The following is a 23236-nucleotide window of genomic DNA, read 5'->3' as shown; positions in this document are numbered from 1 at the left end:
TGAAGCGGCATCTTAACAGGTGGCGGCTGTGCTCAGAGTTGACCTTTAGTGGCAACCTCTAGACATTGTATCCACAAGAGCCGAGCGGCCGAGAGGGACAAGATTGCGGATCGACATTACAAATGTTCGCCAAAATCGGCCCTCGTTTGAATACAAATCCAAGAATATCTATTCATTCATCTTTCTTGGCCTTTCCGCTCTCTGTCTTTTCTCTCCTCCTCCTTTTCCAAGCAGCCAGCTCATTCAGCAGGCCCATAACCAGCGGCACGCCAACTGGTCCCAGGAGTGGCAGGTACACGGCGATCTTGTGTTCATCTGGAAAGTACAGCTGTCCGACCATGCTCTTCTCGAAGAAGGCCTTCTCAGCCGCGGCCTCTGCGACTTGTGCGTGAAGCAGCCCACCAGGGGTCCCAAGGCTCTCACAGGCCAGCCGGAGGTGCCGAATCGTGGTGCTGACACCATCGGCTACAGACTGCGGAATCGACATGGACGGGAGAGCGAGGGACAGGCGAGCAAGTGATCCCAGAGTACTGGAGGCGCGGAGAAGAAGATCTGCAGAACGGATGCGAGAGAGGGTGGAGAGGCGCAGGGGCAAAGATCCGGAGGTCGGGGTGCCGAGGAGCGAGAGGAGATGGGTGGTGAAGGTCAGGAGCGGCTGTTTGAGATCTTGAACCGCAAGGTGAGCCTTGTCACTGTTCACATTGAGGAGATAAACAGTTCCCCATTGGGGGATGAGCCAGGAGTGGGAAGTCTCGGACACGGCAGTCTCACTCGCCTGGGCATCCTCGTGCGTGCGGGGCAGGCCGATGGTTTGATTCCCCACGAAGACAATGAAGTTCACCGTGGGAGCACCGCCGATCGAGGGTGACAGTGGCCACTCGGCAGCATTGATAAATGAGGAGAGGTCGTCCTTGCTCAGAACCGGAGACTGGACACCGGGGGCGGCGTAGAGCTGGACCTGGGTATCAATGGTGAAGTTGTGGATGGGCCCAAGAACGTCCAACACCGGCTTCATGTACTCGTCGATGGCGGATTCGATATCCCAACTGCTGGGCGCGGGCCCATCGGTGAAGAGTGAGAAGGTGAGATGGTACGCAGGTGCGTACCTAAGAGACCGGGTCGTGCGCTTCGCGATTGTGCCCGCGGCGTCGAGGGCAAGGCCCTGAGGCTTGTGCTCGGGAGCCGCAGACGAGGTGGACAGCAGGTACGATATGATGGTCTGCTCCTCGGCGAAGGTGGAACGCAGCTCGCTGGCGACGTACGTGGCCAGAGAGGAGGACGAGGAGCTCGGGGACGGGATCGCGTTCGGCGTATAGGTGATGTCGAGTACGGACTGGTAGGGGTGAAGCGAGGCGGTGGTCGACCCGCCAGGTTGAAGGCGTATGACAAGGGCAGCTTCTTCGAGGTTTGCGGAGCCATTCACTGTGCTGGTCCGGGGGTCCAGCTGTAGTCGCAGGTGGTGGCCGGGAAAATCGTTCAGGTCATCCAGGGCGTGTTGGGTCAAGCGCAGCAGGTTCTGGGCCTCCTGGTCCTGCAGATGGCTCGCCTGGATGGAGATGCGAAGGGGGAAGACTGGTCGGCAGGCCTGGGACCACGGGGTATAGGTCAGCATGATTGCCTTCGGGTGTTGCGGGCATGGGAGAGCCATGAACGGGAGGCACGTGTGTGTGATGAACGTGACGTTGAATGATGGTGCTCGACGTACCTTGCCAACAGCCCAGTCCATCATGTCGTCCAGGGGCAGGCTGGCACGCGGGATTGTGGTGGTTCTCCACCATATTGGAAGGCCCAGACACAGGACTATCAACCAGAATGATAAGATGACCACAGACCGTCTGCGGGAGTCTGAGGGTTTCTCAGGAGGAGGTTCCTTGCGGCGTGAGGTGGTGTCGGCAGCCACAGCAGTAGGCGGTGTGGTGGACACGCTTGCCGTCGCAGGGTGGACATGGGCAGCCATATCGACGTCATGTGAATTTGTAGCAGACATGGCGGCGCTGGCTACATTGCGTCGTCGTCACCGTCGTCGTCGCCGCCGGGCGTGGAGGTTGCGGTACAAGAGAGGAAGGGGGCGAGCTCCAGCAAAGGTGGTTACAGCCCGGCCCGGTCCAGGGCCAGGGTCCAGGTTCCAAGGCTCTAGGTGAGGGCCACCCAGCTGTGAGGAGCTTGTCTGACAGCTGGTGCACCCCCAATCCTGCAGTCAGACAAACAAGTACCTCGGTACCTGCAACCGATGGTGGGTGCTTAGCTAACCTTCGGCTTCACATGCGATTTGGCCGGGGGTTGCAACTTGCGAGTGGCATCACCGTACACTGCATCTGGACACCGTCCCCCGAATGCCACACAACTATCAGGTGTCCCCCGGGTGGACATCGGCATCGGGCTGTCCTCGCCACGGGCTGGTTGCCGTCAGCCTGTCAGCCTCCGTCCCGCGGCCTGCGCTGCCCTGGCTCCTTGCTTTCGACCATGGATGCCCTCATTGGGCATAGCACCCAAAGTCCGCGTTCCAGACGTTCGTCCATTGAACCGGTGGAAGGCCCTGCATGGCCGGGCATGCAGCAGGGATGACCCCGCGCGCCGAGAAGGGTCGCAGTGCCGTGAGAACCTTGAAATCATTAGACCACCACAGTAGAGCTCTCCTCTCGCTGGCCGAACCGAGGTACATGCATGACAGCATGCATCTGAACGCTCCCGGATCTCAGGCCGATGTCTTCCCTCGTACGGGGCTCCTCCTCATACACGTTCTTGCACGCTCGCATGCTCGCACACGTGCACACATGCGCACCCGTACATGGATCCATTTCGACCGATGGCCCAGGCATGACCTGGACTTGCACTCTGTCACTGTCAGGCTGGGCCTACGTCTCAGACTTGTTTAGAAAAATACCACCTCCCCCAGCTTTGCCACTTTCTGCCCGTTCGTCTCTACATCAGACCACACTTCCTCCTGCCTTGTCTCCTTCGTGTACATACTTATAAACACACGAGCGCACACACTAGCACAGCTATATACACCGCCATCTTCCTCTTCCTGCTGGTTCAATCCTGCTGTGTGGGCGCGTAGCTGCTCCCTGAATCCACATCTGTCGCATGATCCAGATCCAGACCCAGACCCAGACCCAGACCCAGATCTTGCCCTTTTGACCCGTCACCGCATATTGCCGTTGACATATAGCCGTGTCTCTCACGCCCAACACATCGCTACCGCTACCGTCCTTGTGTTTGGGGGCAACATTCCCTTCTTGCGGAACTACCGAGTGCCACATCCTGCATGTTACCGATCTCTTCGTCTCACGACCACAGTTCGCTCCACCCAAGTCGCACAGACAACGCGAACGCCTACGCCGTGCCTCGTCTCGCGGTGCTACTGGTATAACTGCCGTTGCTGGCTTCACCGCATGCTTTAACAAGCCGTCGCGGACGTACAGACCGTGTTTCGTCTTCCTTGTGCCCGACACCACAGAGTCCTAGTTTGGCGCAAGTGTCCCTCGCGCCGCAGGCCCGTTTCTCTAGGGTGTTCGCCCCGAAACTGCTGCTGTGTTGCGTCTGACAGGAAGTCTCGGGCTCGCTTGCTGGTGATACCGCCCCCAGGCAGGCGGTATAAAACTTCAATATGCCCGGTAAGTGTGCCTCTTAGACTCTCCCTCACCGAAAGTCAGCACCGCCGCGGCACGCCTTAGTCGCCAGCGACCCGTACGAGTCCAGCTCCCTTACCGGGACCACAATGGATTTCCACTGGCTGCTGCTGACCTGCTCTCCCGTGCAGTGCCCCTGGCCGTCGCGGCCCCCGCAGCCGTAGCCGCGGCAGCATATATCAACGCCAAGGCGCAGGTCTGGTACGACCTGAAAATGCTCAGCTGCGTCTCGCCCGTCGCGCTGGGCATGTTTTGGCGCGAGCGGACGGGCAGGTTGAGCTTGTTCTATGACCTGGAATACTACGCCACCAGCTCCAGGACGAAGGACATGCCCTTCCTGCTGTTTGAGGACAAGCAGTGGAACTTCAAACAGGGGCTGGAGGACACCTTGAGGTATGGGACCTGGCTGCGTGAGGCACTCGGGATCAAAAAGGGCGAAATCGTTGCTATGGACTTCCCCAACAGCGACATGTTCGTCTTTGTGTGGTTGGGCCTTTGGAGTATCGGTGCCAAGCCGGCGTTCATCAACTACAATCTCACCGGTCAGGCACTCGCTCACTGCGTCCGCGCCGCGGGTACGAACATCATGCTCATCGACCCGGCCGTGGCATCCAACATCGACGATCACGTCCGCAAAGAGCTTGTAGACGTCAGGTTGGAGTTCTTGACCCCCGACCGCCAGAAGGAAATATCGGCGACGAAGCCTGTGAGATTGCCAGACGAGGCGCGAACGGAGGATGGCATCGACAAGATGGCAATCTTAATCTACACCTCTGGCACGACAGGGCTGCCTAAGGCGGCTGTCGTGAGTTGGGGAAAGGTCCATGCCGCGGGAGGCTTCGCGGCCAGGTTAATCGGGGCGAAGCCGGGTGAGATCTTCTATACTGTAAGCTGCCACCCTGGAGCCGAGTGAGCCGGCGACGGCGCACAACACCAACACGCACACGCTCAAGCAGCCCGGTGAGTAACCTTGCTAACTCTGTATTCAGTCCATGCCCCTCTACCACTCGTCGGGCGCCCTTCTCTGCTTCGCCAACGCGCTCCTCATGGGCGCTACCGTCGCACTCGGGGCCAAATTCTCCACGCGCACCTTTTGGCGTGAGGTGAGACAACACAAGGCAACCATGATTCAGTACGTCGGAGAGACCCTCCGCTACTTGCTGGCAGCGCCGGCCGAGGTCGACCCGCACACGGGGCATAGCATGGACAAGCAGCACGCGGTGCGCGTCGCGCTCGGAAACGGGCTCAGGCCTGACGTTTGGAACCGTTTCAAGGAGCGGTTCGGCGTGGAATACATTGCTGAGTTCTACGGCGCGACCGAGGGCAGCTTTGCGACGTGGAATCTGAGCAAAAACGACTTCAGCATGGGCGCCGTGGGGCGCAATGGCTGGCTGTACTCGTTGTTTGTCGGTCTCGGGACGGCCATCGTCGAGGTGGACTTCAGCACCGACCTGCCATACCGGGACCCAAAGACAGGCCTGTGCAAAGCGTCGAGGCCCGGCGAACCCGGCGAGTTCTTGTTCAAGCTGCCGGAAAAGGAGCTGGAGAAGCGCTTCCAGGGGTACTACAACGACAAGGCGGCGACCAACAAGAAGATACTGAGGAACGTGTTCAAGAAGGGGGACGCGTGGTTCCGGACGGGGGACGTCATGCGATGGGACAGCGAGGGCAGGCTGTACTTCCACGACCGGATCGGCGACACGTTCCGGTGGAAGGGCGAGAACGTGTCGACTGCGGAGGTGTCGCAGGTGCTGGGGCTGCTCCCAGCGGTGCACGAGGCGAACGTGTACGGCGTGCAACTTCCACACCACGACGGCAGGGCAGGGTGCGTGGCGCTGATCCTCAACGACGGCTTCGCAAATACCAAGGACGAGGTGCTGAAGAGGCTGGCGGAGCACACGCGGCGGGAGCTCCCGAGGTACGCGACACCGATCTTCCTCAGGGTCACCAGCCCAGGCAAGATGGCGACCACGGGGACGAACAAGCAGCAGAAGCACGACCTGCGGGTGCAGGGGGTGGACCCGGGCAAGATGGACGGCGACGAGCTGTACTGGCTGGAGCAGGGGAGCTATGTCCCGTTCACAGAGACGCACTGGGATGCGTTGAATGCGGGGAGAGTGAAGCTGTAGGCTGCGTAGGTAATAGACAAGACGTATTACTAGAGGGCCAGTGGTGCAAGCCACGATGGGAATCACTTGCTAGAGCACCGCCAGTGTTTGTCATGTACTGTCGTCGGTATCCGAGCAGACAAATTAGGTAGTCAGTCAGTTGGGTGAGGGCGGCACGGAATGGCTCAACATGGCAAATGGGAGGAACTGACGGACGCAGCTGCCAGGCAGCCAGCCCGGTCGCTTGTCTGCGTGGGTGATCTTGTTTTGACTGGCATAGCTGGAGACCTAGATACAGGTACTTAGGTACTGTACCTAGGTATAGTGCGAATCTTCACGTTGGGGTGATAGATTAGGAGCTATCGAGGCTCATCTACGTCTGCAGTCAAGCCCGTCTCGACTCGTCTCCGGATGCGGAGGAGCTCAATGCCCAGAATGCCACGTGGGGATGGGCCAGCACCCGCAGCAGGCGAATCATGGAGCTTGCTGATGGCGTAATCAAGCTGCGACCCCACGCTCGATGGGGTGGGCCGCCAGTGCTGTGGGTTCCGAAAGGAGCAACAGAGCCGCCAGGCTGAGCAGCAACGGACATCTCACCATCAGCCCAAGAATTGCGCCTTTGACCTCACTGGCCACAATCTATCTGGTGGGCATCAGCAGCGAGGGAATAACGAGGCACAAGACATAACTCGGCCAACGGGCAGGTTGACAGGCACTCGTCGAGCACCTGGGCAACCCCATTGCCCTGCGCATCCCGGCGGGAAGAGGGGGGAGAGACAGGACACACAGCACGGTGGTGCCACGAACATGATTGTATCAACATCGTGCTTCCCTGTCGTGACTAATTCCAACGCTCAAACTCGGATCGTCAATGACAGATCAGCTGCAGACCACTGACCGGACCAGCTGCCAGCCCAGTCTCAAGAGCAGATGGACGGGGCGGCGAGATCGCGTAGAGGTAGAGACAGAGAGACTCGCGCCATGGCCCCCGCCCCCGCCATCCATCCCACTTGATCGCTTGTCATGTCTTGGTTCGTCCTCGATTTCTTGAGTTTGCTGCTAGTCTATTTGAACAGAGGCTGCCCCAATCCCACCTCGCTCTTTTCGTGTGCTTGACGACTTTACTTTTTCGGCACACAGATCTCTGCTCCCGCTTCTTTTACTTGTCTTCTTGCTCCCAGATATCTCTCCCCACCACACACACACACACACACACACACACACACACACACACACACACACAAACACACGCGCGCGAACTCATCATGGCTGACCAGCGTCCTGCTCCGTGAGTTCCCTTGTCCATTCCCACTACCGCTTCTCCCTTACTCACCCATTGTCCCGGCTTGGACGGCTTCAACCCACATCTGTGGGCTTGTCCTTATTCTTGTAGAACTAGCGGCTAACATGCTGCCCCCTACAGCCTCCGTCTGGGCACCGTCGCCCCCAACTTCAAGGCCGATTCTACCAAGGGCCCCATCGACCTGCACGAGTATGTCGGCGAGAACTGGGTTGTCTTCTTCTCCCACCCCGAGGACTACACCCCGGTCTGCACCACCGAGCTGGGCGAAATGGCCCGCCTTGAGCCCGAGTTCAAGAAGCGCGGCGTCAAGCTGCTGGGCCTGAGCGCCAACACCGTCGACTCGCACGAGGGCTGGGCTGCCGATATCAAGGAGATTAGCGGCAACACCCTCAACTTCCCCATTGTTGCCGACAAGGAGAGGAAGGTCGCCTACCTTTACGACATGTGAGTCTTGCCCGCGTCCGTCACCACGAGACGAGAGCCAGCCAGCCAGCCAGCCAGCCAGCCAGCCAGCCAGCCAGCCGTGGCGACACAAACACGCTGACCAACCCTGCCCTGTGTCTTAGGCTTGACTACCAGGACACCACCAACGTCGATGAGAAGGGCATTGCCTTCACCATCCGCTCCGTCTTCTTCATCGACCCCAAGAAGACCATCCGTACCATCCTGTCGTACCCCGCCTCCACCGGCCGTAACAGCGCCGAGATCCTGCGCGTCGTCGACTCGCTCCAGACCGGCGACAAGAACAAGATCACCACCCCGGTCAACTGGGTCCCTGGCGACGACGTCATTGTCCACCCGTCTGTCAAGAACGAGCAGGCCAAGGAGCTGTTCCCCGACTTCCGCATCGTCAAGCCCTACCTTCGATTCACCCCGCTGGCAAAGGAGAAGGCCACCGCTGGCATCTAAGCTGTGGGAACAAGGTCTTCAAGACGTCGTGCAGGAGGTGAGGACTCGCTTCTCCGTGTCCCAAACTGATGGAACAAGCCTCACCGCGATGGCTGGGCACCATTCCATTTGTTGCGGGTTGGTCATGGCCCAACAGCAGCACCACCTGCGGGAGCCCGCTATGCAATGATGGCTTCCTGGCTCACGTACGCATAAAGTAGTAGTCGAAAACACCGCTTTTAAAGAAAGTATCTTAATAAACAAGCTGAAGCTAAAGTCACCAGGCTTACCATGACACCGTGCAGTGCTGATTGAGGTTTCACCGTCTCTGATCCCCGTGGAGATGACTTAGAAGCCAAGACAAGGCACAAGTATCCGTGCCGAGGAACACTATCTTATGCATGGAGGACATGTGGTTGATGCGGGGCAGGGCGGTCATGCGAATGCTTGAGTCCAACACTTTGACTATGGTGGTAATGAAAGTCGCGCCCAGACATCCCGGGGAGTGAGCGTATGGTTTCAAGGCAATGCTGCGAGGCAATGCAGCCGACGGCGATGGGCCGGGCTGCAGTCGTATGTTGTGAATATATTGGCAAAAGGACGTTCTGCAGACTCGGCTCTTTCGTATCTTTGTGACGGCATTGGGATAGCATATGGGGCCGGACGTGGCACCCGAAAGTCTGGGCCTCTCGGAGTAGATCTGCAGGCCTGTAGATTCTGTTAGTGGGCACGCGGGGACCTTGGTGCGGGACGTTTCAACCGGGGAGGGGGGATATGTTTGAGCGAGTGACGCCGGCATGGACCGCCGAAGTATTGCCCGCGGAGGGCTTGATGTCTTGGACTGTGGGGGGAGTGAGTGCTTGGTGATACAATCCTGCTATTGATATTGTCCGCCCAAGAACCCTCACGCTCTCTCACTCACTCACACCTCTCTCTGGCATTACACGTTATTAGTCATGGCCTCAAAAGGTTCGTCCCCAGAGGCTTGAAATAAGCATAAATCGAGGATGGCAGGACACGGCCAAGCATGAAACGAGGTAGGTTCAGTTGTCTATGTAAAACGCAACAACTGGGCTGCCTCCCCACCCAGCTCAGGAAGATGATGAGCTCGTGGCCTAGCATTGTGCGGTTGCGCCGAAAATTGTTGTCACCCTATTCGGGAGATCAAGTGGGGTTTCGGCGGCAGGGGAAGGAGAGGCAATACCGCGTACACAGTAACATGCGCGCCGGCAGTTGGATTCCCTTGCTACCTCGATGTTGCTTCAGGGTTGCAACAGGTCGACAGATCTACACCACGCGTTGCTATGAAAGGGTGAGGTGAACGGGCAGTGGTTGGCATCAGTGTGCTAGCGCCCGCATGCCCTGCCCTCGCCGCCACCTCGGACAACTTTGGCTCTTGCTCTGCAGGTTCCAGAGCCCTCAATATCAGCGCTTGCCCGAGAACCTTGATGCGCACCAGCATCAATAGTAGTAGTAGCAGCAGCAGGGGAAAGGGGTTCCGTCTGCCACATGTGACTGGATCTTGTATTACTTATAGCGCGTGCTTAGACCCTGGCCGCACCCCTTCCTCGGTATGTAGCCGAAGAAGATGATGAAAGGATTGGTAGTGGAGATGACTCCCGAGACTGATAGTAAGTAGAGGTGTTGTGTGTGTGTGTGTGTGTGGATATTGGACGCCGGTGTGACACCAGCTGTTGGACACTGGCGGTTTACTGCTGGCCAGCAGTTATGCTCTAACTGATCTATATAGGTCATGTAGACTGCACGTACGTGGATATGTCCGTGACAACTTTGCAGAGGGTATCACAAGGAAATGTCCAACAATGAGCCGGGCGAGGTATGGGACTCGAGATCAAGGAGAGGGGGAGGCGATGCCATGGAGGAGCAGACAAAGGGGTGCTTGGCCTGCCTGGTTGTTGCAAGGTTTCTTTGACCATGTGGTGTGGTCAATCGATTTGATGCGGTCGTTGTGGGTGACAGCGCAGTGGGTGGTCGGCTGAGATATCATGCTGTATGCTGTACAGGGCGACCTGGAAAAGATTATCCATGTCGCTATAACGCCCCACAAAGAATGTAACAGTCTTTAACCAATCACAGCTTATAATTTATCCTTTCCTTAATTAAACTTATACCATTATAATATATTTAGGATATAATGCTATAAAAAAGCTACCTTTTTCTCTCTTATTTTTACCTTAAAAAGCTGGTATTATTTTTATGGTAACGCACAGACAAGAAAGGAAAGTCAAGGGACCCTTCGCCAACGCCACGGAAGTCACGAATTAGGCTTCTTTGTCAGGTTTCCCTGTACGCCGCACGTAGTACTGTGGTGTGCTGTTTGGAAACAACGGAATACATACCTAGGCACCTGGTAGTCTGCATGCTTAGACCCTAGGTACCGTTGCGTCTACACGGGATACGTCGTACCGCCCTGGGTTCCGTGCTCCGTGCGCCATGCGGCTGCCCCTGGCCCATCCAGCCATCCCAGCTCTGTGCTTGCTTTTCTTCACCCTTGGCACCTCGTGCTCTTCAGGGGCCCCTCGCCACCCCTGACCATGACCTGGCCAGACCAGACCTCTGCTTGCAGCTGCTGAACCTTGAGCGCCGGTCCAGCCTCCCAGTCTCACAGCCAGCCCGACCAGCCCGGTTCAGGAGACTGGCTGCAGGACAGTGCAGGTCCAGCAAGGTGCAGATTGCACCTGCAGGTTGCGGGTGCGTAGTAGCCTCATCCCGGGAGGCGCCGTTTCTCAAACAGCGGGCACTTGACCGATGTGATGTGAGGGACGGCGGGGATGGGAAGCAGGCGGACAGAGAGAAGATGAAAGGGACACTAGTAGGCACCCAGGTAGAGAAAGAAAGAAAGAGAGAAAGAAAGAAAGAGGGAAAGAAAGAAAGCCGGGGACGACAGCACCAGCGGAAAATAGAAATGAGCCGCTGAGCCAGAGACGAGAAAGGACAAAAGGGAGGACAAGCCTCCTCTTTCCTTGTGGCCCCGCCCCTCCCCCACCCCCCACGACGACTGCGAGGATCGCTTTTTTACCTGATTGCCTCGTGCGCCTGGTCGTTGCAACGCCGCATTCCTCCTCGCCCTTCCCCTCCTCCATGACCCGCCAGCACCGCACCTATACATCAGAGAACCCACACCTACTGTGACCTCCCTCCAGCCAACCCAACCCACCCTACAGTAGTCTACCTGTACTAGGTGATTTTGAATGACTGAGGCGAGCAAGATAGCACAACCCAGTCCAACACACACGGTAGTGCCAAGGTTCAGGACGCGGGCCAAATCCACCAGTTTCGCAGTCCACCCGTGACCACTCGACGAGTGCCCATCGTTGTACCGCACACCCGAGCTGCCCGCTGATCCTGCGCTGCTCACCAAGTCCGCAGCTCAACCATACCATCTCCCCGTCAGCCTGGCCCGTCCCATCGCCTGCTTGACTTGGGCGTCTGTCCACCCCACGCTCTCGGCCTCCTTCCTTTCCCCCCTCATCCCACACTCCAGCACCTGCGCGCTGCGAGCTCAACAGTGCGGGAGTCGTGGCTCCGCCTCGAGGAACCAGAGGGACCAAGGCAGAGACCATTGGGGAGGACTTCGTCCTGTCCCAGCACCGGGCCTGGGTGCCGACACTCTCCGGAGTAGCTGACTATATCCATCGTCTGCTAAGCGCCTGCCTCGGCCAGGCGCTGCGATACGGTCCAACGTGCCGCAGCCTGAGGGCAGGCCTGAGACCCAGCCGCCATCCCGATCCAAGGCATCCGGAACCCACTGCCCAGAGGAGGGGGCCGTTCCTATTGCTGACCTGACCTGACTATTGCTTGGGGGGGGGGAGCGACAGTCAGGCCTATCTCCAGAGCCTGCCTGTGCTGGATGTATGTACTGCGTGCAGCATCAGCATCAGCATCAGCGGCAGCAGCATCAGCAGCAGCAGCAGCAGGGCCAGCCCACCAGTCCCCGTCCCGTCCCTTACGGAAGTCTCCGTCTGTGCGCGCCCCACTGCTACGGACTTCCTGACTTCCCAACGTCGCACGCGCCAGGCCAAGCTCGACCTATCCGTCGACTTCTGGGGCAATCTCCGACCAACCTTTCCCAATCCCTTTCAGCCTTTTCCGCCCCACGACACTCTCGAAAGCCTGTTGACGACCGTCGGCGCTCTTTCTGGAAGCCATTTTCGAGGCAAATTGAAATTGAAATCTGCAGCGCAGGGCCCAGGGGTCTTCGCCCTGTGCCGAGAAAGGTACACTCCCGACCTGTCACCCACTGTCAGTTTGCGCCCTAGCACCTTGTCACCTTGTGCCCCTTCCCCCCCAGAGTCCATCCATCCATCGTCGTCCTCATCTCAGCATTCGCGGCATGCTCTCTCTGCCCGCCATGAAGCTTGTTTGCTCCGGGGCCGTCGCTGTGCGCGCCTCGAGGCCGGCTCCAGGACTGCCATGTTGACGAGGGGAAGTCATACTCTCGCCCCCCCTCCCCGTCCGACTCGAGCTTCGACCCGTTCGTCCATCGCCCCATACTTGGCCTTGGACCCATCATCGTCATCCTCTTCCTCCTCGTGTTACCCCCCCCCCTTCTCCCCTGAATCCCACGCCTCCCATATTCCGCTACGTCCATATACGTACCCCAGAGCTACCTGTTCTGTAGACCACCTTGCACCTGAGATCGTCCCGAGCTCCCGTTTCCCCTCCCAAGTGGTAGACCGTCGTTCGCCCACTTGGGTATAATCCTAGTCGCAGCACGCGTGGGTCCCACCGCCGTGGGTCGCTTCGCTCCTCGACTCATCTGGGATACATGACCGCCCCTGTCGCCCCAAATAAAGCCCCTGTTCACCGTGCTGCTTCCAGAAGTCTTTTCCATTGCCGTTCTCTGTCCATCGCGCCCCTTTTGTGGCGGTCTGCTGTCTGTCTGTCATTACCGTTGTCCCTCTTCACATGGTCATCCATGACATTCCTAATTCCTTTTCCCTCCGCGGCCATGGTCTAAGACTCTCACCCTCCGCATCCGTACCACCGCACCCAAGCTTCACTAGCCCTCTCCGTCCCGCCCGGTGATCAGTCCCCAGTCTGTTGCGGGCATAGAGATCGGCGACGCCCGTGTGGGCGGGTGTAGCGAGTCGGCGTGTCGACGATCGACGGCGGTAGCCGAGCTGACGACGATGAGCAATGCAGGTCACCAGTACCAAGGAAGTCAAGGAGGCGACATCTCCCGCTTCTCCGACTCTGAGAGCGAGATTGACGAGCTCCGAATCCGAGATCGACCGCCGCCCACGCCGTCAAACAAGTCCCCCTCGGACATCCTGACCAGCTTCTCGCGTGGCTTCGCTAAGCTAAAGCGACAGCCCTCTCAATTGGTTCTGAAGCACAACAGGGAACAGTCAGCGCCGACTCCGGAGCCAGGAACATCTTCTGCGCCCATCAGTGCCTCGAGCCGATCGCCCGCGCCGCCGATTCATCAGCATGCCCGCAGTCTAAGCTTCCAGAACAGCCTCTCGAAGCCTCTTCCAGAGCCTCCACCACCGAGCCCGGGCACGCCCGTAGCGCCGCAACTCTCTCACCCTCAATCCCCTCAACCTCGCTCCCCTCAAGGGCCCGCCCAGGCTCCCCAGGGCTCTCCGGCCCCCCAAGGTTCCCCAGCCCCTTCGGCCCCACATCACCAGCATCAGAGCAGTCTTGCCACAATCCTCGACACCAACGACTACAACGACCCAGACCCAGCGAGCGAACCAGAGACGGACAGCCGGACGAGTACCATGGACTCCAGCAGCTCAGAGGCACACAATTACATGGCGGGAGCGGGCGGTAGGCAGAACGGCGGAGAGGAGTCGCAGAAGGACTCCCTGACTCCAAAGAGCGTTGGTCCAAGTTCTGCAGGGCCGTCGCCCAATGTTAACCAGGCAAGAACACCCGCCATGGGCGCTGGATCATCGCCAGCGTCGGGTCTGCTGTGCAACGTGCACAGGACAACCGGCCGGGAGCCGCATCCCTTGGTGGGCGCAACCACCACAATAGTCGGGGACAAGCTGTACGTGTTCGGCGGGAGGATTCTGTCTAGGAGCCGGCCTACGCCGCTCACTTCGGACTTGTACGAGCTCGATCTTATCCGGCGGCATTGGACAAAACTCGACACATCGGGAGATATCCCCCCTCCGCGATACTTCCACTCCATGTGTGCACTTGGCGACACAAAGATGGTTTGTTATGGTGGCATGTCGCCAGCTCAAACATCCCCGGGAGCCGTCGATGGCCAAGGCGACGTTACCGTCATGTCCGATATCTACATATACGACGTTTCGACGAGAAAGTGGACATTCATACCGACCTCGGACGCACCGCAGGGCCGCTACGCTCACTGCGCTTGTGTTCTACCATCATCGGCCACGTTTGCATCTTACAAGGCCCCGCTGTCGGCGCTCCAACACAACCCGTCGACCGGCACCAACGAGGGTCGCATTGGGATCAACATCGATGGAACAGGCGGCGCAGAAATGGTCGTAGTCGGAGGCCAGGACGGCGCGAACCACTATATTGAGCAGATAAGCGTCTTCAATCTTCGGTCCTTGAAATGGACATCGACACAACCCCTGGGTAAATCGTGTGGCGCCTACAGGAGCGTCTGCGCGCCGCTGCCTCCTGCCGTGACTGCAAAGATCGGCAAGGCGAACACCAACGGGACGCAGCGGTCAGAAAGTGGCATCAGTCAGGAAGCCCGGGAGCCGGGCTCTTCGATGCTAATCTATTCCAACTATAATTTTCTCGACGTCAAGCTTGAGTTGCAAGTGCGGTCGAGCGACGGGACGCTCAGCGAGAAGCCCATGTCCAACGCGTATTCGCCACCTGGGCTCAGGTTTCCCAACGGTGGAGTCATCGACACCTACTTTGTGGTCAGCGGCACATACCTCACATCTTCAAAACAGGAATACGCGCTCTGGGCCCTGGACCTACGGAATTTGCAATGGATGCGGATCGACGCAGGCGGAAACGTGTTCAAAGAAGGCAGTTGGAACCGCGGTGTGCTGTGGAATCGCCGCAACACGTTTGTGATTCTGGGCCATCGGAAACGGAGTTTGGTTGACGATTACAACCATCGCCGGATCAACTTCACCAACGTGTGCATGGTCGAGCTGGAGGCCTTTGGCTTCTATGACAACCCGCGCAAAGTTAGCCCGATGTCTGGCTTTATCTCGGCAAGCGGCCCCTACACCGGCCCTGGTTTGAGCCTGGCACGGAAAGCGGGAGCCACCGCCGGAGGTCGGTTTCACTCGAGGGCGAGTGAGGAGCTGGGTGAGAAAGCGTTGGCTATACGCGAGCTGGCAGACATGGACATCCTTTGTATAGGAGGCGAGAGGATACCGATCAACTCGAGGATAATAGCGCGACGGTGGGGGCCGTACTTTGTGCAATTGCTGAGGGAGGGCACCGCGATGCAGGACGGGAGCGATTCGGTGACGCTAAGATCAGTAGGCGCTTCGGGAGGTGGTGTGCGGAGCTCCATGATGACCATCACACCTGCGACGCGGACCATGTCGCGAGACACAGACATGTCTACGGCCACCACGTTGGCAGGCTCATCGTCAGGCGGCAGCTTCTCAGGTCCTTCAGGCATGGGGCCGTCCGGCGCCACCCCCAGCCAGGAAACGGCCAATCCAAATGCCGCACCTACACCTCGCACAATGCCTCCAAACTCACGCCCTCGCTGCCTCTATCTTCCACACACCTACCTTACCGTCCAGGCTCTGCTTCACTATCTCTACACGAGTAGCCTCCCGGCGCCGAGCTCGCCGCTCTGCACTCCTCAGATACTCTGTTCGTTGCTTCAAATCTCCCGGCCCTATCGCATCGATGGCCTTCTGGAGGCCATTGTCGATCGTCTTCATACGCTCTTCGAGAATCGTAATGCGGCAGCCATTTTCAACGCCACTGCAATGGCAGCGGGTGGCGGGCGCGGCATCGACGGCACGCTCAACCCGAACTACTTCATCGTGAGTGGCCTCGACTCCGCGGGGAACGACTCCACCACACTCCAGGGTGCCTCGAACGGCACCTCGGGAGAAGACGGGTACGCGAATGGTGGAGCTGGGAACAGAGCCACTGCATTGCGCATCAACACCTCTGTCCCTGGCCAAACTGGACGGCCGCCGTCCGATGAGCTCTCGGCAACGACGAGCGTCAGTGGGAGTGAATGGAGTGCCAGCGAGATAAGTGATTCCGAGCGGCGGGGCAGATATCGCGAGGTGTGGAGCGGTGAGTTTAGCAGTGTCATCGGACTTCAGAAGCGTGGACTCAGGGGCCTTATGGAGGGCCGTAAGTTGAGAGAAAGAACGGGCACCGCCACAGGGGCAAACCCAGTCGGCAGCAGGGTCGGACTGGGCATTGCGGGCGGTGGGGGTTGAGGAGAAGCTGGGAGTCGTTGTCCACGGTGACATTGCACCAGAGGTTTTGCATCCTACCTCCTGCCCCAGCGCCTCTTGTACCGTCCAGGCAGGCACATAAGAGAGACAGGATGATGTACTACTGTTGACGACTAGTTCTCCCAAAGAACTTGAGGTAGTCCGTTTCACCTTTGGGACTGTGGCCACGGGGAACACGGGGCCTGTTGACGGTCATCGGGCGGAAGGGGGAAGGGGCAACTCCGAAGGACACGGGTGAGGAGGTGGAACACGTCACGAGGACACGGTATGGAAAGGGACGACGAGGGAAAATAATAAACGAAGCGGGCACCGGTCGTCCGATCGCTGCCCCAGGATCTCACGAGATTCCTTACGGCCGAGGTATTGCATGTGTAGCAGCATTGCCCATCTGGCGTTGGCTAGCAAATGCTAGGGACAGGGACTCAAATTGTAGTCTTTACTTTTCAAAAAGTCAGCTCTGCTGCACACCTAGGCGTCCTACCCCAAGCTGAGTGGGTTTGATTTTCTTCTTGTTCCTCTCCATTCTGAGGTGTTCTGCGGAACGGGTGACAAAAGAGGGCCTGAACAGTGGAATGACAGCTGTTTGCCTTCCTTCAATTTGGCCTCACCTTGGACTCAAGCTGGCCGTGTACCCAACTCAGAAGACTGTGAACACTCGCTTCTCCCATCTACTGATCGCTCCAGGAAGTACCTTCCTCAGGTTTCTCTGACTGCTTATGCTCTTCAAGGAGAAGCAGCGGGCGCGTCAAGCCTACGATAGCGCAGTCAGTCGTGGGCAGACCGCTGGTCTCCTCGAACAGCTGCCCAGTGCCAGCCATGTCTTCAATACCACCATCGGCAACGTCCCCGGCGGCGCAACCGTCAGAGTCGAGATGACCTTGCTTGGTGAGCTGAAGCACGATGCTGAGATTGACGGCATCCGGTTTACGATCCCCACGCCTGTCTGTCCTCGCTACGGAGCCTACCCTGGCGAGCTGGTGCAGAGCCCTACCAACGTGTGCGAGAAGGCCGGTCTCGAGATCACTGTTGATGTCGAAATGCCAGGGGGAGGCGCGCTGAAGACCCTCCGGTCTCCGAGCTATCCCATCGCCGTGACAGAGGGTTCAACCTCTCGATCCACCCAGCCAGCACAACCCTCCTTGCAGTTCGGTCCCGCCTCCCTCTCACTCGGGACGGCCGGGCTCGACAGGATTTTGTCCTCGAGGTATTGCCCAACGAAATCCCCCACCCTGTTGCCATACTTGAAACGCACCCTACTATCCCAGGCCAGCGCGCTCTCTTGGCAACCTTGGTCCCGAGATTCAGTCCCGCCTCCTGTCGTCCCGAGATCGTCTTCATTTGCGACCGTTCAGGATCCATGCGTGGCTGCAAGATCGACGACCTGAGATCAGCCATGCAACTTTTCCTCAAGTCCCTCCCTGTCGGCGTCAAGTTCAATGTCTGCAGTCTTGGGACCGCGTACACTCCCCTCTTTCCAGAGGGGTCGATGCCATATGATCAAACGACCTTGGATGAAGCTGTGCGCCATGTTCAGGGCTTCAAGGCTGATCTGCGTGGCACGAACATCATACGCCCCGTCGAGGCTGTCTTCAAGAAGAGGTACACCGACATGAACCTCGAGGTATTTGTGCTGACCGATGGGGACATATGGGATCAACAAGGACTATTTGATGTCGTAAACAGGGAGGTTCAGGCGAACGACGGCGCGATCCGCTTGTTCAGTCTTGGTGTTGGCCGGAGCGTAAGCCATAGTCTGGTTGAGGGCCTCGCGAGGGCAGGGTGCGGTTTTGCACAGATTGTCGGTGAAAACGAGAGGATGTATCGCAGGGTTGTGAGAATGCTGAAGAACGCCCTGACACCTCATGTCAGCAACTACACGATCTCAGTCAAGTATGCAAAGGGACAGGTGTCATGCCTCGAAGGCGATGATGGCTTCGATCTGGTCGATCACATGGTTGCTGCTAAGGCTGCCTCTGGTTCAGTAGCTAGACTAATGTGGCGGAAATCCAGCCACGCGAGCAGGAGGATGTCCAGAATGATCCCATTTGCCTCTTCTACCCCGCCGTCGATCCAGACGACGCATTGGGCTCAGCAATCCCGGACAGATCCGCCGGCACCCCGGCCGTTTCACCGCCGAAAATCCTCTAGACGCCCTTCCAGATCCCGCCTCTGTTTCCCTTCAACCGCCCCAGCATGTACCTGCTCTTCTCGTCCCAGACAGAACGCGTTCCACAATCCATCGTACTACATGGGAGTCAACCCAGGCACGGGAAACCCGAATTGGACATCCCCATATCCACCCACACGACCGGCGAGACTATCCACCAGCTGGCTGCACGAAAGGCAGTTCAGGAGCTTGAGAAGGGACGAGGCTGGCTGGCTCTATGACGACAGTCTCGGGCTCAAGAAGTACCCAGGTCACTTTACCGATCTGATCCAGCGCGAGGCCGTCCGCCTAGGCGTCCAGTTCCAGATCGGCGGCAAGTGGTGCTCCTTTGTTGCTGTGGAAACGAACCGTGATGATGATGACATGAGCCTTTGTGCAGAAGGCCGAGGCACAGGAGTCGCGAGAGATGCAAAGGCCAGGTGAGTTGCTCTCAAACTGTCTTGTGCACCCAGCGTTGGCGCCTTAACCCACACGTGAAAGCTGGATGGGAATTTCAGATGGATATTTACTGATTCTATCGCAAGTTGCCCCGGGACCAAACACAGATTTCTGCGGAATGAGAACCTCTTCCTTTGCACTTCTGCCAGCTGCTCGTTCAGGGATGATGAGCCTAGCACCTTCTATACCTACATACTATTCCATAGTAAGTTGGACCATGGCAAAAAGAGCCAGAAATCATCATACTATAAATAATGACTCTTCTGGCAAAGAGCATAACTGACATATCTAGGGCACACTCTACACGGTATCGAAGACGAAGAACCCAGATGGATACGGAGTCGGGAATGCAAGAATCCGAGGCAGATGAATTGGTGTTCGATCAGGGAGAGGAACCTATCCGGAGATGCGGTCTCTCTCCCACATCCGAAACAAGTTCTCTAGATCTCTCAGGCGACCCAGACGCCATCTCACCGACTCACAGCTCCCCGCTTCATGATGTCACCCTCCTGCAGACCTTCATCCGTTCTTGGGCCTTGAATCCTGAGTTTCTAGGTGCACTTGGCCTCGACAAGAGTCCGCTCGATGATCTCGGCTTGGAATCGAACACGCGTTTTGCCGAGGCAGTCGGCTTTGCTGGCCTCTGCAGCAATCTCGACGGCGTGGCTACGATCCTGGCTCTCGCCTTTCTGCGCCTGAAGGGCCCCGCAGAGAGAGATGTCTGGGATTTGGTTGCGGACAAAGCTATGGCGTGGTTGAATGGACAAGTGACACAGCACGGAGACGGCTTGGAGAGGGTTGAGAAGGCTATTGAGGCTGCCGAGGGACTATTCTGAATGGTGGCTATCTCAGACGGGTGAGCATGTGGTTTCTATCTCTCAGAGATTGCTAGGCATCTGAATATTACGGCTGCGATGCTTTTGTGACGCGCGCAAACATCTAGTTGATGTGAAGATGATGTTTCCTCTTAAGTATCGCAACAATACGCGGCCAGTAACTTAACTGGTGGGTGGCAGGCTTGAATGTTTCTCAATACCGTGCCTCACGTGTTTACACGGGCGATGGGGGGCCAGGGGACCATCACTCGTGCAGAGAATTGGCCAAGGGTAGCTAGGACTCCGTCTATCGCAGTAGTGATTGCGCTGTACAAGACTTCAATGTGAATGGGCTCGTAGATATGCACGCAGTGAAGCTATATTACTGTGGCAGCCTGGCTCTGAGACGCCGCCTAATTGCACAGGGACCTTGGTCTCACAAACCTCTGCTCTGCAAATAGGTTTCCCAAGAGTCCATTCGGACATTGTTATAGTTGATGTGATGTCTATGTTATGAGTCATCTTATCTGTGACTCATGCTGGGCCCCTGCCATCAAAGAATACCTCGTCAAGAACTGGCCACGATAAAATTTAGCATGTGTCAAAGCAGCGGAGCTCACAGGCCTTGAGACACAGTGTCCCGCAAAGTCCTGAGTTTGAGCATGATGGTGGTGAATTGAGGGAGGGTGTGAGAAGGAGAGAAAATACATCGAGATTCACTTACGAGTGTAAAGAACTTGCTGACCGGCCCACTGCTCCCCGGCAGCGCCTCTGATACGTTCGGGTGGTAGTATAAAGCCAGAGTCTCCAGCATCAGGCAGCTCGATAGTGTAAGAGAATTCAGCACCCCCGACAGCATAGACATGGTCAGGAGCGGCACCAGTCGTGGTATAGAGAGTAGCACCACTGGGGCCAAAAGTGAAGGTCGTGCGTCTGTCGGAACTATTACGGATTGTTTGACTCAGAAGCGAGGCAGTCTTGGTCCACTTCCCGAGCTCTGGCGCATACCACTCTTCCTTTGAGCCAAAAGGCGACAGGATGTGTTGACCGTAACTGTGCCAGTCGATGTATAACTTGATGCCGACGCTGTCGCGGAGCTTGCGCACGTATGGGTGGAGGCCTTGATTTTCGATTGTGTCTGACGGCTTCTGGCCCCTGTAGGCCTGCGCGCAGGCGTTGGTTGAGGCGCCGAATGGATTCGCGTCCCACCCGTATTCCCAATTCCTATTAATGTCTGTACCGAAGCAGGATTGGTTTTGAGGTGGCGGCGGCGGCGGAGGAGTACGTGTCTTGCGCCAGAGGCGATCAACCGTTTGGGAGTGCACGAAACCTTGAAGATGATAAGTCGAAGCACAATCAACGGCCATAGGATAACTGACCATCGGGGTTTACGATAGGGAAGATGTAAAAGCCATAGAGGTTGAGAATGGATTGCGTGGTGTTGGTTTTATGGGCCGTGGTCAGCTGTAGGGTCAGATATTCGACAACCTGCATTTTTCAGCTTGTCCTTCCAGCCTGGGAAAAACTGTGAGGTTGGAAGACGCACCGGAGCCGTGATCCATTCTCGAGCGTGTACAGTTCCGTGATACAAGACCGCTGGTTTTCCAGGCCCGTCGTCTCCAAAGAGGTGGATTCCATGAATGGAACGGTTCTCATGAGAATGGCCAGGAGAGATCAGCTCTGAATTGGCGGGGAAAGCTTCGTGAAGATCGCTGAAGTACTGGACATGATCTGCATATGGATGATATGAGTCGTACCAAGACAGGTCATTCACGTCGCGCCGGTATTTGGTCTCGACCTGAGCTTCAGCAGTGATCGATTCTCCAAGATCCTCATGCAGAGTGCGGTTGTCAAGGCCGAGAGACTGGAGCCTCTCGATTTGGTCAGGAGCAACGACGATGTCGGTGTGGCTGTCGAGATCGTGGTTCCACTGCTCGAATGAGATGGTCGAAAGCTTCTTTTGAACGTCAGCTAGCTCAGTCAAGGTCTTTACACGAAGGACCTGGCATCCCGCATAGGAGACGAGGTCTCTATCAGGGTGAGCAGCGACCGCAGTCAGCAAAGTCAAGAGTGAATGAACGATGAGGCTCTTCATTGTGACGACATCAAACAAATAATCGAGCAAGGGGTGATGGCACTAGATCCTACAGCGCCGTACACGCACCCCAGGGCCGCTCAACCTTTTATAGGCCCAGAGCGTTACGGTACCCTCTGATTTTCATCAAGCGCCAGAAGATTGCACGATAATCGCGTGCCAAATCGGCCCTTTCGAGCACATCATGCTGCACTGCAAAGCACTTCAGCAGCAAGTTTTGCTGCTAATACCCTCCCCGATGATTTCCGCAGGCGCGTGTATGATGTGAAAAAAGTCGTACCTGCCGTTTCGAATCCAGCGGTTGCATGGCATTTCTTGACATTCCTTTTATGCTACCCCAAAACCGCAAGCTTCGTGATCTGTCTTGACAATGACGTTTGCACGCCACTGTTTCATCTCAGTTATTAAATTCTTCAGGTACCCGGAGTGCAGAAAACCACGATCGCTGATTTCTTACGAGAACCCGAGTCAAGGGAACAGCGTCCAGTCATACGTGTGTGCTCTGACAATTGCGAAGCAAGGTCACCCACGTCGAAGCAACTCTCAATGAAGCATTTGCCCAGCATGGAGGTGCACGTGTAGAGAGGTTCATCAAGACTGGAACCACCACAGAGAGCCAACGTAAAGTTCGACACCTGCATGCTCAATGTCCGTGCGTGATTGCCGCGTGGCATGGGGCCAGCAACCGTGGCTGCGGGATCCGATCTTTGAATTGGTCGTGAGGTTTTTCCGCATTCGGAAATGCCAGGACAGTGTCCACAGGTGACTGACCGGCTGGCCCGTTCCTGCCCCGAGCGCCTCCCACTCCCAGTGGATAATATTGATTGTGTGTTCTAGGCTACAGTACATGTAAACGCGTCTGCTTGACGGGTTCTGCTCACACATCTTCGACAATCTTGAACCCGAGGCACATCGACGATGGGGGCTTATGATGAAGAAGCAGAACCTCGACTCAAAGCAGCGCTGGGGATCGCGAGCCTGGTCCAGTCCCCGGTCCAGTCCCCGAGCTGTCAAAATCGACACTTCAAACTCAATTTGCCTGCCCGAGCTCCGCACAATCTCTCTCTTGCGATGCAGAAGGGCGTCAATCGGCCGGGATGTTGCAGTCGGCCTCCAGTCACTTGCCCCGAGCTCGAGTGTGCAGGTGCTCGGGCTCAAACTCTCGCTGTCATTACTCGGGCCTCTATACTGTGAACTCCTCGAGTCAGCCCGAGTTAAACTGGAAAGGTATCGATCGCTAAGAGGCGACCAAGCAGTAGCGGGGTAGGTTGGGCATGCTGCAATCCGGTTTCTTCGCACATGTTACCACGAGTCTCCCCACCGCCCTCTCCCTTTCCCCCACGCCCCGGCCTATATGCCGGATGTCTTGTGCTCGGAGGACGGTC

At 57.3% G+C, this 23236-nt stretch overlaps 6 protein-coding genes across 6 annotated transcripts; 4 read left to right on the top strand and 2 right to left on the bottom strand.

Annotated features, from left to right (window-relative positions):
* Nucleotides 1–172: 172 nt before the first annotated feature.
* INS49_002013 (uncharacterized protein) lies at nt 173–1987 on the bottom strand (the record flags this gene model as incomplete). Its single annotated transcript, XM_043162832.1, has 3 exons — nt 173–1585; nt 1706–1745; nt 1833–1987. 3 exons carry the CDS (start codon nt 1985–1987, stop codon nt 173–175), a joined length of 1608 nt encoding a protein of 535 aa, XP_043031338.1.
* A 1623-nt stretch (nt 1988–3610) lies between these two features.
* INS49_002012 (uncharacterized protein) lies at nt 3611–5761 on the top strand (the record flags this gene model as incomplete). Its single annotated transcript, XM_043162831.1, has 3 exons — nt 3611–3617; nt 3764–4437; nt 4622–5761. The coding sequence occupies 3 exons, from the start codon at nt 3611–3613 to the stop codon at nt 5759–5761; spliced, it is 1821 nt and encodes a 606-aa protein (XP_043031337.1).
* A 1244-nt stretch (nt 5762–7005) lies between these two features.
* INS49_002011 (uncharacterized protein) lies at nt 7006–7952 on the top strand (the record flags this gene model as incomplete). Its single annotated transcript, XM_043162830.1, has 3 exons — nt 7006–7028; nt 7164–7487; nt 7610–7952. The coding sequence occupies 3 exons, from the start codon at nt 7006–7008 to the stop codon at nt 7950–7952; spliced, it is 690 nt and encodes a 229-aa protein (XP_043031336.1).
* Nucleotides 7953–13084: 5132 nt separating this feature from the next.
* On the top strand, nt 13085–18484 carry INS49_002010 (uncharacterized protein; the record flags this gene model as incomplete). Its single annotated transcript, XM_043162829.1, has 4 exons — nt 13085–16229; nt 17087–17437; nt 17602–18290; nt 18347–18484. 4 exons carry the CDS (start codon nt 13085–13087, stop codon nt 18482–18484), a joined length of 4323 nt encoding a protein of 1440 aa, XP_043031335.1.
* Nucleotides 18485–18584: 100 nt separating this feature from the next.
* On the top strand, nt 18585–19777 carry INS49_002009 (uncharacterized protein; the record flags this gene model as incomplete). Its single annotated transcript, XM_043162828.1, has 3 exons — nt 18585–18922; nt 19049–19146; nt 19386–19777. The coding sequence occupies 3 exons, from the start codon at nt 18585–18587 to the stop codon at nt 19775–19777; spliced, it is 828 nt and encodes a 275-aa protein (XP_043031334.1).
* Nucleotides 19778–20290: 513 nt separating this feature from the next.
* Nucleotides 20291–21851, bottom strand: INS49_002008 (uncharacterized protein; the record flags this gene model as incomplete). The annotated part of the gene is made up of 4 exons (XM_043162827.1): nt 20291–20331; nt 20481–20990; nt 21136–21244; nt 21303–21851. 4 exons carry the CDS (start codon nt 21849–21851, stop codon nt 20291–20293), a joined length of 1209 nt encoding a protein of 402 aa, XP_043031333.1.
* Nucleotides 21852–23236: the final 1385 nt, after the last annotated feature.

The sequence above is a fragment of the Diaporthe citri genome (genome assembly GCF_014595645.1).
Source record: "Diaporthe citri strain NFHF-8-4 chromosome Unknown scaffold_1, whole genome shotgun sequence".
Taxonomy (NCBI): Eukaryota; Fungi; Ascomycota; class Sordariomycetes; order Diaporthales; family Diaporthaceae; genus Diaporthe; species Diaporthe citri.
The sequence above is the reverse complement of the archived record's forward strand: the minus strand, read 5'-3'. Positions and strand labels throughout refer to the sequence as shown.